At 35.5% G+C, this 14,396-nt stretch overlaps 1 protein-coding gene across 5 annotated transcripts in view; it reads left to right on the top strand.

The window, feature by feature from the left end:
- DMD (dystrophin) overlaps nt 1–14,396 on the top strand; it is a 999,626-nt gene that overhangs the window by 607,124 nt on the left and 378,106 nt on the right. For all 5 annotated transcript variants that reach the window (XM_082277447.1, XM_082277448.1, XM_082277450.1 and 2 more), the window contains 2 exons: nt 11,108–11,255; nt 13,214–13,363. In XM_082277447.1, the coding sequence (XP_082133573.1) occupies nt 11,108–11,255; nt 13,214–13,363 (298 nt within the window). The remainder of the gene's footprint in view (nt 1–11,107; nt 11,256–13,213; nt 13,364–14,396) is intronic.

Raw genomic sequence — 14,396 nt, 5'->3', positions numbered from 1 at the left:
AGAGGTACATTAATGAGTGCTGGAGATGTCCTAGAAGAACTGGTAGTGGTGCAACAAGTTTTTTTACTTCTGATATGTTACATACCATTTTCTGTTCAGAGCCATGGGGGAGAAAAAGCTGTGAAAATGTTTACTAGAGTCATAAGGGAGTGTCCTGAAAGGTTATTACTGACTCTAATTGTGATTAAAGTTTCACTTGTTGTCAGTCATTGGAACAGGCTGCCCATGGAAGTGGTTGAGTCTCCATGGTATCGTAGAATGGTTAAGGTTGGTAGGAGTCTTAAAGTTCATCGAGCTCCAACCCTCCTGCCATAGACAGTGAGCCTTTTACTAGATCAGATTTCTCAGTGTTCCATCCAGCCTGGATTTGAACACTTCCAGGGATGTGAACTCCACAGTCTGTCTGGACAACCTGCATCGGTGCCTCACAATTCAGAAGCAAATAATTTCTTGCTAATGTCGACTCAAAACCCTCTTTTATCTTAAGGCAATTCCCCCATGTCCTATCACTACATTCCCTTGGGAAAAGCCTCTTTCCAGCCTTCCTGTAGTCCCCCTTTAGGTACTGGAAGGTGCTATAAGGTTTCCCAGTGGTATTTAAAAGACATGTAGATGTGTCACTTAGGGACATGGTTTAGTGATAGGAGTGCTGGGTTAATGGTAGGACTCAATGATCCCAAAGGTCTTTTCCAACCTAAGTGATTCTGTGTTAAAAGAACAAGATGCAACAAGTAATCTACAGCTGTCAGAAGCTTCAGGGACGCTTTAAATAATTCTTTCTGCTGTATTTCCAGGTGTTGATGGTACTGTTGCTTGTTACACAAGGGAATCCTTGGCCTTTATTTGTCACATTAAAAGCTGTTCTTTTGTACATTGGAAACCCATCTGTGTTTCCAAGCATTAACTTGTTATATAAGTGCTAACACTTACAAAACAATAACACATCATTTTAACAACCCTGTAATCTGCTCTGGCAACACAGAAGAAAGAGATTGGTGGTTGAGCTTTGCCTGAGAATATGAAATATGTTTCTGTTCTGATTAAGATTGTTGTTGTTCATTCCTTCATTTATCAGTAGAAATGTCTAACTGAATGCTCTTTTGGCTCAATGCAGTGTTAGTAATATTACATGGAGTTTCTTGGCACACCCCACATTTTAAGGAAGACTAGGATTTGTTAAGTGGGAATAATCCAGTTATGTTCCCCAGGTGAAGGTTCTTAAGTAAACACTTGCATATGCATTCCTCCTTTTGGTCTGTTTGGTATGTTGACTGATTGGTTTGTTTTCCTCTGGAACAGCAGCTTGTGTAATTTTGAGGAAAATGATTGCAGAGACCTCAGTTAGTGAACTTTGCGTGAAGAAACTCATTGCACCAGGAGGAATAGAGATTGTGTTGTGTTAAACTGATGTAAATGTTCCTGGTGTACTCACTCTAGTGAGACTAATGTGCATCAGGATACTTCTATTCATCACCCAGTCTTCTGGGCTGTGTCAGAGCCAGGAAATGCTTTTTGCTCTCAGGTCTTGGAAACACATCCTACCCTAGCTTCCACCACCACATATGTGGCATTTTGTTTTCTTCATCTTTTTACTATTCTAGAGTGGATTTTCAAAGGAAAGAAACCTAATTCCCAGGAAAAAGTGGTGTGTTCTAAGTAGGTCTCAATTCTTGATGAACCTGGGCATGAAAAGACCGTAGGCTTATCAGCTGCACAGTCTTTATATAGCCATGGTGTCAAGGGATTTCCATAACTCTTATGACATCTATAAGTTTTTCATTATTTGTCCTAATTTGGTTTTGGGTACAGTCAGGTTCTCTCTTTTTAAGACTTGAAACCCATGTCATCCAAAATGCTTTAATTTATCCTTAAGATCAAAGCATGAGGTAAACAAAAGTTGAAGTGGGTTCTACTTGCAGTCCAGAAGAGCTAATATAGTCACGGCATTGCCCAATGTGTGTGTTGGTACTATGTCAAATTTATTTAAGTATCTCAGTAGAATATAAATTACAAGAAATATGGGTCAATTGACATATTATGAGTTCTCTTTTTCAGAATAGCTTTAATAGACTATTAAATAAAAAGGCACCTGCAAAGTCAGAATGCTTATATCCTGGCTCACAGAAGTTTTAATAGTCCTTTTATATTTGTCTATGTTTCCTAAAAATTAAATTTTCATAGTTAAAAGAATTTTATTTTTATGAAGGGGATTCTAATATTTTTTTGAAGTCAATTTTGAGAATGAGAAAGTGGAAGCATAGTTTAAAACCATGTTGGAAGAAGGTGGTGCTGAAGGGAGAGCAGACTGGATATAATGCATTTTCATATAATAATTTCAAAGAAAAATAAAATAGATATTAACATTTAGAACCTTCTGCAAATCAGAAAAGAAAACTGACTCTAAACTTTTAATAGGTTTCAAGTTTTATTCTTTGTAGTTAATACATTATGCTCTGCTTTAAAGTTGATTCTCAGTAGCTCAGAGGAGTAGTGATCGACTGAAATTTTGTTTTCTATTGAATTTTTTTGCTCAGCAGATCTCAAGATAAAGTGTCAAGAAATTAGCAATTGAATGGACTCCAGAAATGAAATCTGTTAGTGATTTCAGATTCAAGTGTAATGTTGCTATGCATTATTTAGCAAGGAAAATTTATATACTGTAAGCTCTGGTTTTGCTATTTGCTTACCCAGATAAAAGAAATTGATTTTGATAATCCTGCACAGTTTTATATGAGGACTTGAAATTTTATGTGGGGCATTGACAGTCCCTTCTAGACATATTTTTCAAGCTGAATTCAAAGATCAGTAGGGGCTGAGGGGAGGAGGGGAGCAATTACAGGAGTAACAGAAAGCAGTACAGGTATTTTTAGAAGGTGCATGAATGTGAGAATTTAGTTGGAGACAGGAGGTGTATGGTGACATTTCCAAGAATGCCGATGACATTATGCCTCAGGTAGTCAAAGGTTGATTTGATAGTGGGAACTCCAAAACTGAGCAGATGGGCAACAAGTGGCAGATGATCTTCATCAGAGAGAAATGTGAGGCAAGGAATATTTCAGACAAACAGACTATCCCATACTTAAATGATGCTGAGTTTGTTACAACTCCAGAAAGTGATCCTGACCTTATTACTGACAGTGTTTGCTGGCACAAGATGGAGTGGCAGAAAAAAAAAAAAAAAAGCCATAACAATTTAGGCTGCATCAGTAAGGGTATTACAAACAAAAAAAAATGCTGTTTTGCTGATATCAAACATCATGGTGTACTCATGTTGGTTCTTATGTGTAGATCTTTGCACATGTCAAAGGATATAAAGGGTACACAGAAAGTATTCACAGAGGCAGGCAGACATAAAATGAGCCAAGGTTTGGAGTGGCTGTGCTGTGAGGAGCGACTAAGAAGGTGGAGATCTTCAATCTGGAGAGGAATCTCAGAAGGCATATGACTGAGGTTTACAAAGTTGAACTGATGGGTAAATTAAATGCGGAATAAAATGTTATTGACCTAATTCCTCAGTACTAGAAGTAAAGATTACTTGCTGGAAATGTAAGAGGTGGTAAAATGGATTTAAGATTTACATTATGGTTTCTGAATGTCTGAGATGTGCTGGCCACAGAAGGTGATGGAGGAAATTATCATGACTCAGCCCTACAGAATTCTTAACCTAATGACTGTGGATCCTTAGAGAATATGTGGTGAATGGAGTAAAGAAAGTGGCTGGTCTTCTGTGTTCCCCTTAACCACCATCTCTTGTTACCAATGCTGGTGGCTCTCTGTTGGGCTTTTCTGAAACACGAGGGTATTTTTCATGTTCTGGTGCACTAATTATATTTTGGGGAGGGGAGGAGAAATTCTACAAAATTGCTTTGTCAGTTTTCCTGAGGTTGCACAGTTAAATGGTCTACTATTTATTTGTAGGAAAATATAATACCATCAGTGCATTGATAAAGACCTTGTAAATTCAAAATATTTCCTGTCACCACCATGAACCCCATGGTTAGTTGACTTGAAAAGGGGAGATTTAAACAGGATGTAATTCGAAGAGTTTCAACATGTTAATCCAGTTTTCATAAATAATTTGGAATAAATATTAAACTACCTGAATAATAAGAACTGTAAACCAGATCAAAACCATTGTATTCCATAAATAACTGAAACTGATCGTAGGTTCACTAGATGCTAATATTAATCTCAGTGACAGACTGGCAGTTTTAATGAATAAGAATTATTTGGACCACAAAAGGTCAACTTAATTAAAAACAGACAAGAAAACAAACTAAATCTCAAAACAATTTGAGGAACCTGTACTGCTCTTCAGTAAAAAGAAGCTGGTTTTCAGTTTTAAAAGGTCAAATGCTGATCCCAAGCAAAGCACAGACTTAAGATTGACTTTGAATCTCCTTTCTTTGGTACTGAAGATCAAGAGGTTATGCTTGAGTTATGTTTGCTTAGGATGTTATCTCCCACTTGCCTTTATCTAAGAGTTTCAAAGCTGTAGAAGTTTGAATTCAGTGTTTAAAGTTTCTGTATCTTGCAGTCTAATCCATCCAGCTAAAAATTAGATGAGAATGTAATTTTAGCACATCTAGTCATTTTATCTTACTGAAAACTTTGAAATAGACCAGGCAGTTGAATAAAGTGGGACTTGATTGAAAGTCTGATACACTGGTAGTTAGCAAATTGGGAATTTAATTGAGTTTTTGTTAACATTTTGCTACAAAAGACGTGTTTTGGTAAAGTTGGAATTCCTACTCTAGTACAGTGTTACTCTGAAAGAGAGACTTTGGAGACCACGGGAAGTCACAAAGGCCCTTTGAATAGATGCTACTAAGCCCAGGCAAAAGAGGGGAAATACGAAGCTTCTCCTTCTTCATACTCCAGCATTTTGAATACTGAATCTTCTAAACTGGACCGTCAGAAGTTCACTCTGCCTTTTCATCCCCTGAGTCGCATCAGGCCGTACCATGCTGTGTCTGCTCTGAGACATGCCTCTGGGACATCTGAGTTTTGGATGATTTAGGGATGTGGTGACTTGCCATTAGGGCCACTGTGTGCAGCAAGCCCCAGGGCTGTGGCTGCAGCTTGGTGCTGCTCTTTCAGGAACCCATGGGCCAGGCAGGGATAGCCAAGGGAACATACATAGGAGGAGAAGCAACATCTCACATAGGTGCTTCATAAGGGGAAGCTCATAAATGAGACTCTTGATAGACTTGTAACTGTAGAGCTGGTTGGTCTTTTTATTTTTTTCACCTTTGCTAAAAATTTCTTGTGTGATTTTTGAAAACAGATGCCCAGGAAATAGATTCCTTCAATGTTTCAGAAGTAATCCATTTGGGGTTTTTTATTCATCACGATCTGACATTTGTTAAAATTGGGTTCAGTTGAATGGAAGAGAATTTTTCATTATTTTAGCTGCAAATACATTTACACTTTTAATGAGTTTGAACCTGTAGACTGCCTGTTCAGATCTCTACCCAAGCGAGTTTGAAGTAATTATGGAAAGAATGACAGAACAAAGGCTGTTTACCAGAATACTTCCAAGTACTTTCCTGAATACAAATACAAGTTTTCTATTCTAAATAAAAATTAATTGTTATAAAGTAAATATACTTTTAAATATTTTTCATACAGTATCTTTACTAAGGTATTCTTTTTCTTCCATAACAGACTAGCTGCAAGTGATTGCTTTCCTTTACTTGAACACTCACTATATTGAAGGCTGTGATTAGCTTCATATTGCAATTTAAAAACTGGTTTAGGATGAAGAGATTTTATGACAGTTATGTCAATAAATATATATTTTCTTTCCAGCACATAATTAGCTACATATTGAATTTTTCTGAATTTTTTTTTTTTTTTGACTATTCAGATTTCTTATAATGAATCACTAGAAAAGAATTACTGGCATAAATCTGTATTGTGTTTACAAGTAGTTTAGCTAAACTTCTTACTGTTTATTATTTACATCTAAATACATTTTCTAAAGTTTGTGTGCTGTTTTAATTTTACTTATTTGAAGTTCCTTACGCTAATGAAGCATATTTGCCCATTCTGTAGAGAAAGAATGAAAATTAATTTTTTTTCAGTAAATATTTTCTCTAAATTTTTGTTACTATTTTGGTGGCCTCTTATATTCTCAGTAGCAGCTACTAAACACATTAATTCCTAATCTTAGAAATACAATAAATACTGAATCGACAGCTTAATGTTAAAATGTGAAAAGGCACCAAAATATTATTGGACTTACAGATGGGAATATGAGTCACAAGTGCAGATCTGTCCTACTTCTATGATTGTATATTTTATTTCTATAGTTGACACCTCTCAAATAAATCCAACATCACTCGTGTGCAGTTACAAACTCTTAAACATCTGATGTGTTTCACTAACTGTTTACAGGTTGCTATGGTGTTGCTATGACATTGTTGACTATGGAGAAAATACTTGAGCTGCAACATACTTTTCACATGGCTTCTTGATACGGCACATGAAAATACAGGCTTACTGATACAGGCCATGAATGTTTATGTAACAGTTAACAAATATATCTAAGGATAGTTTGAAAAAAAACCAAAAATCTTTCCAGGGTCTTTTGTGGACTGCCATAAGAATTTGTTATTGATTCAGTTTAATAGTGGTAGGAAAATTAATCCCTAATCTAGCAATTATCATATATTCAAAATGTAATTAGGAAAAATAATTCATTTACTCCTTAGTGTTAAAAACTAAATATTGATACATTGTCTTCTGAAAGTATAATATATATAAGATTCCTCTAAAAAGATGTGCATTCAGAATAGTTGACCAAGGGATCCTATGAATTTAGAAATACAAAGAGAAATCTGTTATGTTTTACTATGGAAAATACTGAGTAATGTGCCTAAGAATAGTTGTATAGAAGACGAAAAGTTACATATGAAATTCTGTGCTTCTCTGCTATAGTTTGAGAATTTTCCATCAATCAAAATGGGTTATATTTCAGGGTTAATGAAATAAAACTTTTGCCAACAGAGAAGGGGCTTAAAAGCTTTTTGGCAACTTGGGTTGGTTTATAAGGATAAGGCAGTTGCATCTAACAGCATGAACACCTGTGCTGGAGATGGATCTGCTTGACTCCATAGGGCCAGCTGCTGGAATCATATCCTATTCCTCAGTCACCTGCTCCTCCAGCAAATTGTACTCCTAACTGCTTTCTCTTGCTCTCTCTGTGTCTGAATCAACTGGTGGCTCATGTTCCTTAGTCCAGCTAGTTTACACTTGGATTTGAAAGCCCTAAATAACAACTGTTGATTTTTCATTGCCACCATGAATTCAAACACCTAGAAATTACATGTGTCTGTTGTTCCAAAAGTAATTATGGTGATAGAAGTCAGTTTGTTCAAAAGGTGTAATCAGTCATTGAGTTAAAAGTTTTAATTCGATTTAGCGGTTCAGCTAACTCACAGCATTTTGTTTCAGTGTCTTGCATAATAAGACACTTGTCTTGCAGGGTGTTATTTATAATAGAAATAATGTTCTAGCAGGTCAAGAAGAGATGGTAAATTTTAAAGTGCACCTGCATGTCCTGTTAATTGCCACGAAACTTTTAATTCCTTTACTGCATGTTCTTCCTGATTAGAATAAAAAGTTAGATCAATGGAATAGCTTTTTTTTCTCTGAAACCCTTCTGTGCACACACACACACACATATATAATATGTATATATGTGTATATATATATATATATATATATATATGTCTGTATATGTATAAAATGTCTCTGAAAGAATTCCTGGAAAGTCTTAGGTTAAAAACATCCCTATCCCACTGATCAACGTTTAAATTAGTCATCAAAGTGAAAAAACCTTTCCTTCATGACTAGGAAAACTTTTAATGTTTTAAGAGTTTCAGCTCAATTCATAAGGGTGATAAAACTGACAGTGTACTTAAGATGAAAAAGGAATCTTGCCAATTGCTATCTCTTCTAAGAGACGAGAAATCTTTTTGATTTCTCATTCAAAATACTATGCAGCTTGATAATTTTGCTCTCGGGTGTATTGAGTTGAATGCTATGCCTTCTCTGTGCCAGAATTAACGTATTTAAACTTGGATCTTTCTCAGGTTTATCCTCAGGGTACCATCACATAATGCCTACACTGATCTATGCTCTTGAAAAATGAGTAGAAGTGAGAGGAAACAAAACATGGAAGCTGTTGCAGAGAGCTTGGGTTCTGGGGTACCTGGTCAGGTTGAGAGACAGAGGTTTTATTATGTGGTTTATGATGTAACACTGTATGACTGAGTCCCAGATTTCCATAACTGGAGCATGGAGAGATACTGTCTCAGAAAGATTTGAAGTTGTGCTTCTGCATCAGGATTACAGGAAGTTAGCTTTTCTTCATTTTTATAGTTGCAGCGCTATGGATCTCAGCATAGATTAACATCTGCCTCATTTTCACAGAAATGAATGTTTTGATTAGCTGGTTTTAGATGGCCTATTTTGGCATGAGAAGAGCATATGACCTCTCAAGTCATGAACATGAACACTTCTCAGTGAAAAACAGTATAATAAATGTGATACTGTAAAGTTGGTTCTTTTTTGCATGACCAGTACAACCAAAATGGGTAAATCTGTGTGTATCAGGAAGGTCCAGAATTTCTGTCTGCATAACAGTACTCCATAAAATATTCAGAGTTGTAATAAATGGATATATTAGTACAAGAAATATTCCTATATCTAGGAACATCAGGACTTTTTTGTTGATATTGGACGCGTTTCCAGAAATCCTGGGCAAATGGCAGTTCCTGGAAACAGTCATGCAGGATTTTATTATAAAAGCTAAGACAAAACCAAGAAAGTAGGACTGTTAATTCTTTTTCTATTTCTGGTGTTCGTTTTTTCATGTATTCGTTTGTATAAATGTGTATATGTGTGTATACATGAGTATAATAATATTTTATATATGCGTAAATAGTTTTGGAGGATTTTATTGTTTTCACAATAAATATAATCATTTCCTCTAAAGAAAAATTTGGCACCAGTGGCTTATGTTTGTTTAATCTGTAAGCAAATACTGCAGAGCAACTTGTTTCTGAGCTTAAAAAAAAAAAAAAGAACAGTATTGGGCTCATATGTCTAGTAAATATTAAGATATACTGTTTTAAGAACAAAACTGAATAAATCTGCTGATTTAGAAACCATTTTAGAGAACTTGATCTAGAACAGTATTGAGATGCTGTTCAGAGCAGCACAAATTTGCCAAACATTTCAGTTCATATATAAATTAAAACCAGCGTTTTTGTGCTCTAAGTGTAGTTATGAATATTGACTTTTACGTGTTGAAAATACACTTTCCCTTTGGTAAAGGAGGCTGAGAGGAGATCTTTTTACTCTCTACAACTCCCTGAAAGAAGCTTGTAGTGAGGGGAGGGTTGGTCCCTTCCCCCCAGAAACAAAGGATAGGACAACAGAGAATGACATCAAGTTGGGCCAAGGGAGGTTTAGGTTGAATATTGTTACAGCCCACTCCTGAAGGTGGAGTAACTGAGGTTCTTGTTAGTAATAGATCCTTTGGGGGAGATTAGAGTGAAACAACACGGAATGACCAGTTTTCTGTATGTGTATGGTGGTTTTATTGTAGAACAGTTTGATGCCAGTGGGAATGAGGTTTGTAACCATTTTGGTTAGTATCTATAGAAATGAAACAATATAAAATATAAAGATATCACTTAAGAAAATGTATAAGGAAAAGAAATAAAAAGAAAGGATAAGAGTAGATGGTGGAGAGGAAAGAAAGAAATGCCCATGAGTGGATCAGGTGGCAAGACTTGATTGTTGCAATTTCAATGTCCATTGGTTAAAGTGATGGTCTCAGTCTTGATCCACGGGGGGTGAGGGAAGCCTCCATAACATAAAGTTCAATGGGTTCAGTATATTCAGGTCCAGGTGGGAATACTCAGGTGCCTTCCCTGGGAAGGGGGCAGTTAAATACTCTCTGCTGCAACACTGTGGTTCACGCACAGTCCTCTGGTGGAAGGCTCCACAAATGAGTCTGAGGGCACTTTGGGTATTTTTGATGGTTTATGACACCTTCTAAAACATGACAGCTGCCTGTCATACCAGTGTAGTTGGGCCAGTTATGTCACATCAGAAGGGATGAATATCTTCAGGCATTTGTGTGAGTGTGAATGTCTCGATACTACATGAGCCAGTTGTGTACGGAAGGAAATTTGCATGAAAAAAACATTATCCCACCTTGCAGGATCTGCTTTTTATTGTTTACTTTTGATAAATATTTAATCTTTCATCTTTCCATGCAGGTAATACCCAGTGTGTGAATAAGTTTGGTGGATAGATTATAAGTATTTTATACAAAACATAATTTTTCTCCTTTAGAAGGGCCCACTCGAAATGTTAATCCCAAGGTTTCGCGTTCTTCCAGTGCTCTTTCCTGCTACTCTTGAAATTTTTTGCCTGCATCTCTTGATAACTTCAGAAGTTTTTGCACGAAAGTTCACATCTCAGTATATTTATTTAGTCATAGCAAAAATTAGCAGATGAGTTGTAGATGGAGACAAATGGAGACTAGATGTCTAAAGTTAGGTGTCATGATCCCATCTTATTCCTTCTTATCAACTGCGAACCTTACCTACTTTTTGTGAATCTTAACACAAACTATGTGGCACAGTTACTGAAATATCTTTTTTGCTTAATATGTCCAAATGAGTCTGTGTCACTTTTTACCAGTTCAGTTTGGTAACACTTGATGCTAGAACTCTTAGTTGTCAACATTGAGTTTCCCTGCTGTTAGTTCAAACAGAATTCTGGTCTGAGTAATTAACTGCTTTATTTCTTGTGTGCTTGTTGGCTACCTTCCATATGTAATTTGGAAGCTGAATTTAGTGGTGCTGTAAATTACATCTTGAGCTTTTCTTTTAAAATACATTTAATGCCATGTTAAAAGGGTGTTGGTGTTTGATTCATTTTGATATGAAGAAGTCTGTGGCCCACTTATAAAAATAATTAGTATAGATTCTAAGAATTAGTTATCTTTCATCTTTCAGTATGGATAAGCACTTCAATATTAAAATAAATTTATACAAACATTAATTTAACATTTTTATTACAGGATAGAGGAAGAAAAGAATATTTTATCAGAATTTCAAGAGGATTTGAACAAGTTGATTTTATGGTTAGAGGAAGCAGACAGCATTATTCGTATTCCCCTAGAACAAGGGAATGAAGACCAGTTGAGAGACTGCCTGAGCAAAGTAAAGGTATTGTAAGCTCTATTCTTAATGTTTGCTTACTTTATCAATTCTACATTGTAGAAAATTAAAACTATTTTCCAAAATGGTTTCTGACATCAAACACAGCATTGATATAACTTTTTTAGATAAATCAAAGCAGGGAATTTCAAAACCCAGGTACAAATATATACTGATCATGCTAAAACCAGAAAAGTAATGGAAAATGTACTAAAAGAAAAGTGTCCTGAAACTAGGACATTAATTGTTATCTTTTTCATCCTCATTTCTTAATTTATAACGTGACTAGTTTATAGGTATAGAATTTCTCTATAGGTGTCTTGTTAACATTTTATAACTTCTCACTTATTAAATGGTATTCAGTATTTCACGAGAGTATCCAGAGCTGCATGCATAATTATAAATGCCAACTCATTAAAATATCACTGCAACATTTTCTAGACTAAACATCTACGTGACTTATTTTAAGAATACTTAAAAAAACCCCCCATAAGAATATCAAATATTTATTTTCAAAGGCTGAAATATTTTCATGAATATGTTAGATTTTGATACTGCTAATAAATATATTCAACAGAAGTTTCTCTGTTTAGTTTTTTGAAGTGTGTTCAATAGAATGACTATTTTTAATGACTTGTACAATAATAAATTAAATTGGAAAACAGATATTACTTATTGAATATATGCCCAAAAGTTTTCCTTTCCTCCCTTGAGGATAAAGGCCTCGTTATCCTTTATGTAAATCCAAGTGGAACAAATTCAGCAAGTAATGAATAGAGCATTAAAGAATCTGAAGAAAACTTGTCAGTTTGTTCTATCCCTCTCACAACAAAATATGAAAAAAAGCAAAACCCTAAAGGATTATTTAGTAAAAGTCTATCTTCAAGTTTCTTTTTAAATGAAAATAGGATAAATATAGTTTGAGGAAATGGAGACTCAACCATGTGGTGAGTTTGTCCCTCTGTTTAGCATAAGATTCCATTGAATTGTTCAGGGAATTTGTGAGGCTCTGTTGTTAAGGATATCAGATCCAAGGCAGAAAAATACTTTTAAGGGGTGTTAGATGCATCTTACAATTTGCAAAAATGTTAAGGGTTTAAAGACTAAATAGATTGTTTAGAACCAGGAAGGCTCCACTCTTCTCACATACACAAATATTTCCTATATAGTATTCACAAGGGATATATAATACAAAATTAAAGGTGTTAGCATCTCTTATTTGTATCTTGTTTTCAGAGTCCACCTTCTTTTGGAGCTGCACAAAAGAGAATACATCCTAATGGAGCAAATGCATTGCCTTGCAGCATGGCTCATTTCATACTTCCCTGCTTTTGTTAATGATAAAGAAAAAACAAACAAGGAAAAAACCCCACAACAATAAAACCCTTGAAGAACTTTGTCCTTTACCAACATTAACCTTACTTGATATATTAAGTCACTTTGACAATATAGGTTTTCAGTAACACCATACATGGTGGGAAGTGGTACATTTTGATGCCGCCTTGCATTTCCTTTTGGCTTTCCTTTTTTTTTTAATGAACATACATGAACATTTTTAATTAAGAGGTTAAACTGGAGTGGAGGACTTTTTGCCAGATACGATCTGGGTGACTGTTCACAGCCTGGAACATATTAAAGCACTTCTCCAAAATGCTTGCTCCATACCATATAAGCTTATTAAAATTGATATACATGAAGTATTGAGTGTCCAGGGCTGGAATTTGTAATAGTGATTAATATTCTGAGAATCCCTGTATTTTGTCATGTAAAACTCTCTTTAGACTTGATTTACCTATACAGTCTCTTTTGGTTTTTTTTGTTTAGTCTTCTACATTCAGAAAGCAACAGTTATTTTGTGTTGAATTGAGTTTATTCCTTTGGCTGATACACAAATCAATAAGGGTTAAGGGAAGAGAGCTGAAAATTCTACCACAGTTCATCTTAACTGCTGTATTTGTCTATTCCAGTTAAGAGTTGGAGAGCTGCCGCACCACAAGGGAATACTGAAACGATTAAATGAAACTGGAGGAATAGCACTTGGAAGCACATCACTGAAACCAGACACAAAACATAAGCTTGAGAGTACACTGAAGGAGGCTAACCATCGTTTGTTAAAGGTTAGACGTATTACTGATATAACTGTGGTATAAAATTTTAATCTGCAGTGAAAGTTTGTATTACATATTTTCTGGTATGTATAATTTTTCTCTGTATGAAGAGACATTTGTGATGATGACATAATGACCCTGAGGAAGAAAAATGGGTACAATACACTGCTCTGAGAAACAGTGATAGCAAACAGACCATTAGTGACTGGAGTGATGATGTTGCATTCAAATATACTCCCTAAATTACAGTTCTTCTGCTTAAGGGTGGAATGCAGAGCATCATTCTTATAGACTGGCTCTTTTGCTGGTGCAGCAAATATACCAGATTTTGTGATCAGGTGTGTGAAAGGCAAATGTTTGATTTTCTTTATGGAATCACTTCTCAATTCTCTCCTGTTCTCAACCCCAAGGTGGACACTGCAACCACTGTTTCACCTTCTACCACACTTCTTCCAACCTTGAACATTCACTTCTGGTTTTTGTGCAGCAAAGTACCACGTATTTTGCTTTCTGGGATCTCCACACTGACGGAAAGAAGTGGGGGAGGATTTTGTTCTTTTTTATTGCTGAAGTAGCATACTTTTTTTGTTGAAAACTGGTGAAAATGAGTAGTAGATATGGTAAAGAGAGGTAGATAATTTGAGTGTTTTCATGGTAGAAATGATAGAAAGCATTGTCCAGAGTACTATCACCCAAGGTATGGATTAGTCTGGTTGGAAAAAATCAAGGTAGAATCAGCTGAAGGATTTCTGTTGAGACTGATTGCAAAGTCAGCTTAGGACATTAACCTGTGGTATTTGTTTGTTAAAATTACCAGGATGCTGGGGGAAAAAGGAAAAATAATTCATTGCGTTTATTTCTGGGGGGGAAAAAAGTGAGAAAATAATCTTCTGAGCACCTTACTGAAAAGACAAGGTAGAGTTTCTGGTCAAGAATATTACATCCTGGGTTGGTTTTTTTTTACCATTTCAATAAACAATGGAATTTCAAGCACAGACCTAAGAAATAAAAAAAAACTTGGTGTGGTAGTCTTACTAGTTTC

This window comes from Coloeus monedula, assembly GCF_965178545.1.
Source record: "Coloeus monedula genome assembly, chromosome: 3".
NCBI classification, from domain to species: domain Eukaryota; kingdom Metazoa; phylum Chordata; class Aves; order Passeriformes; family Corvidae; genus Coloeus; species Coloeus monedula.
The sequence above is the reverse complement of the archived record's forward strand: the minus strand, read 5'-3'. Positions and strand labels throughout refer to the sequence as shown.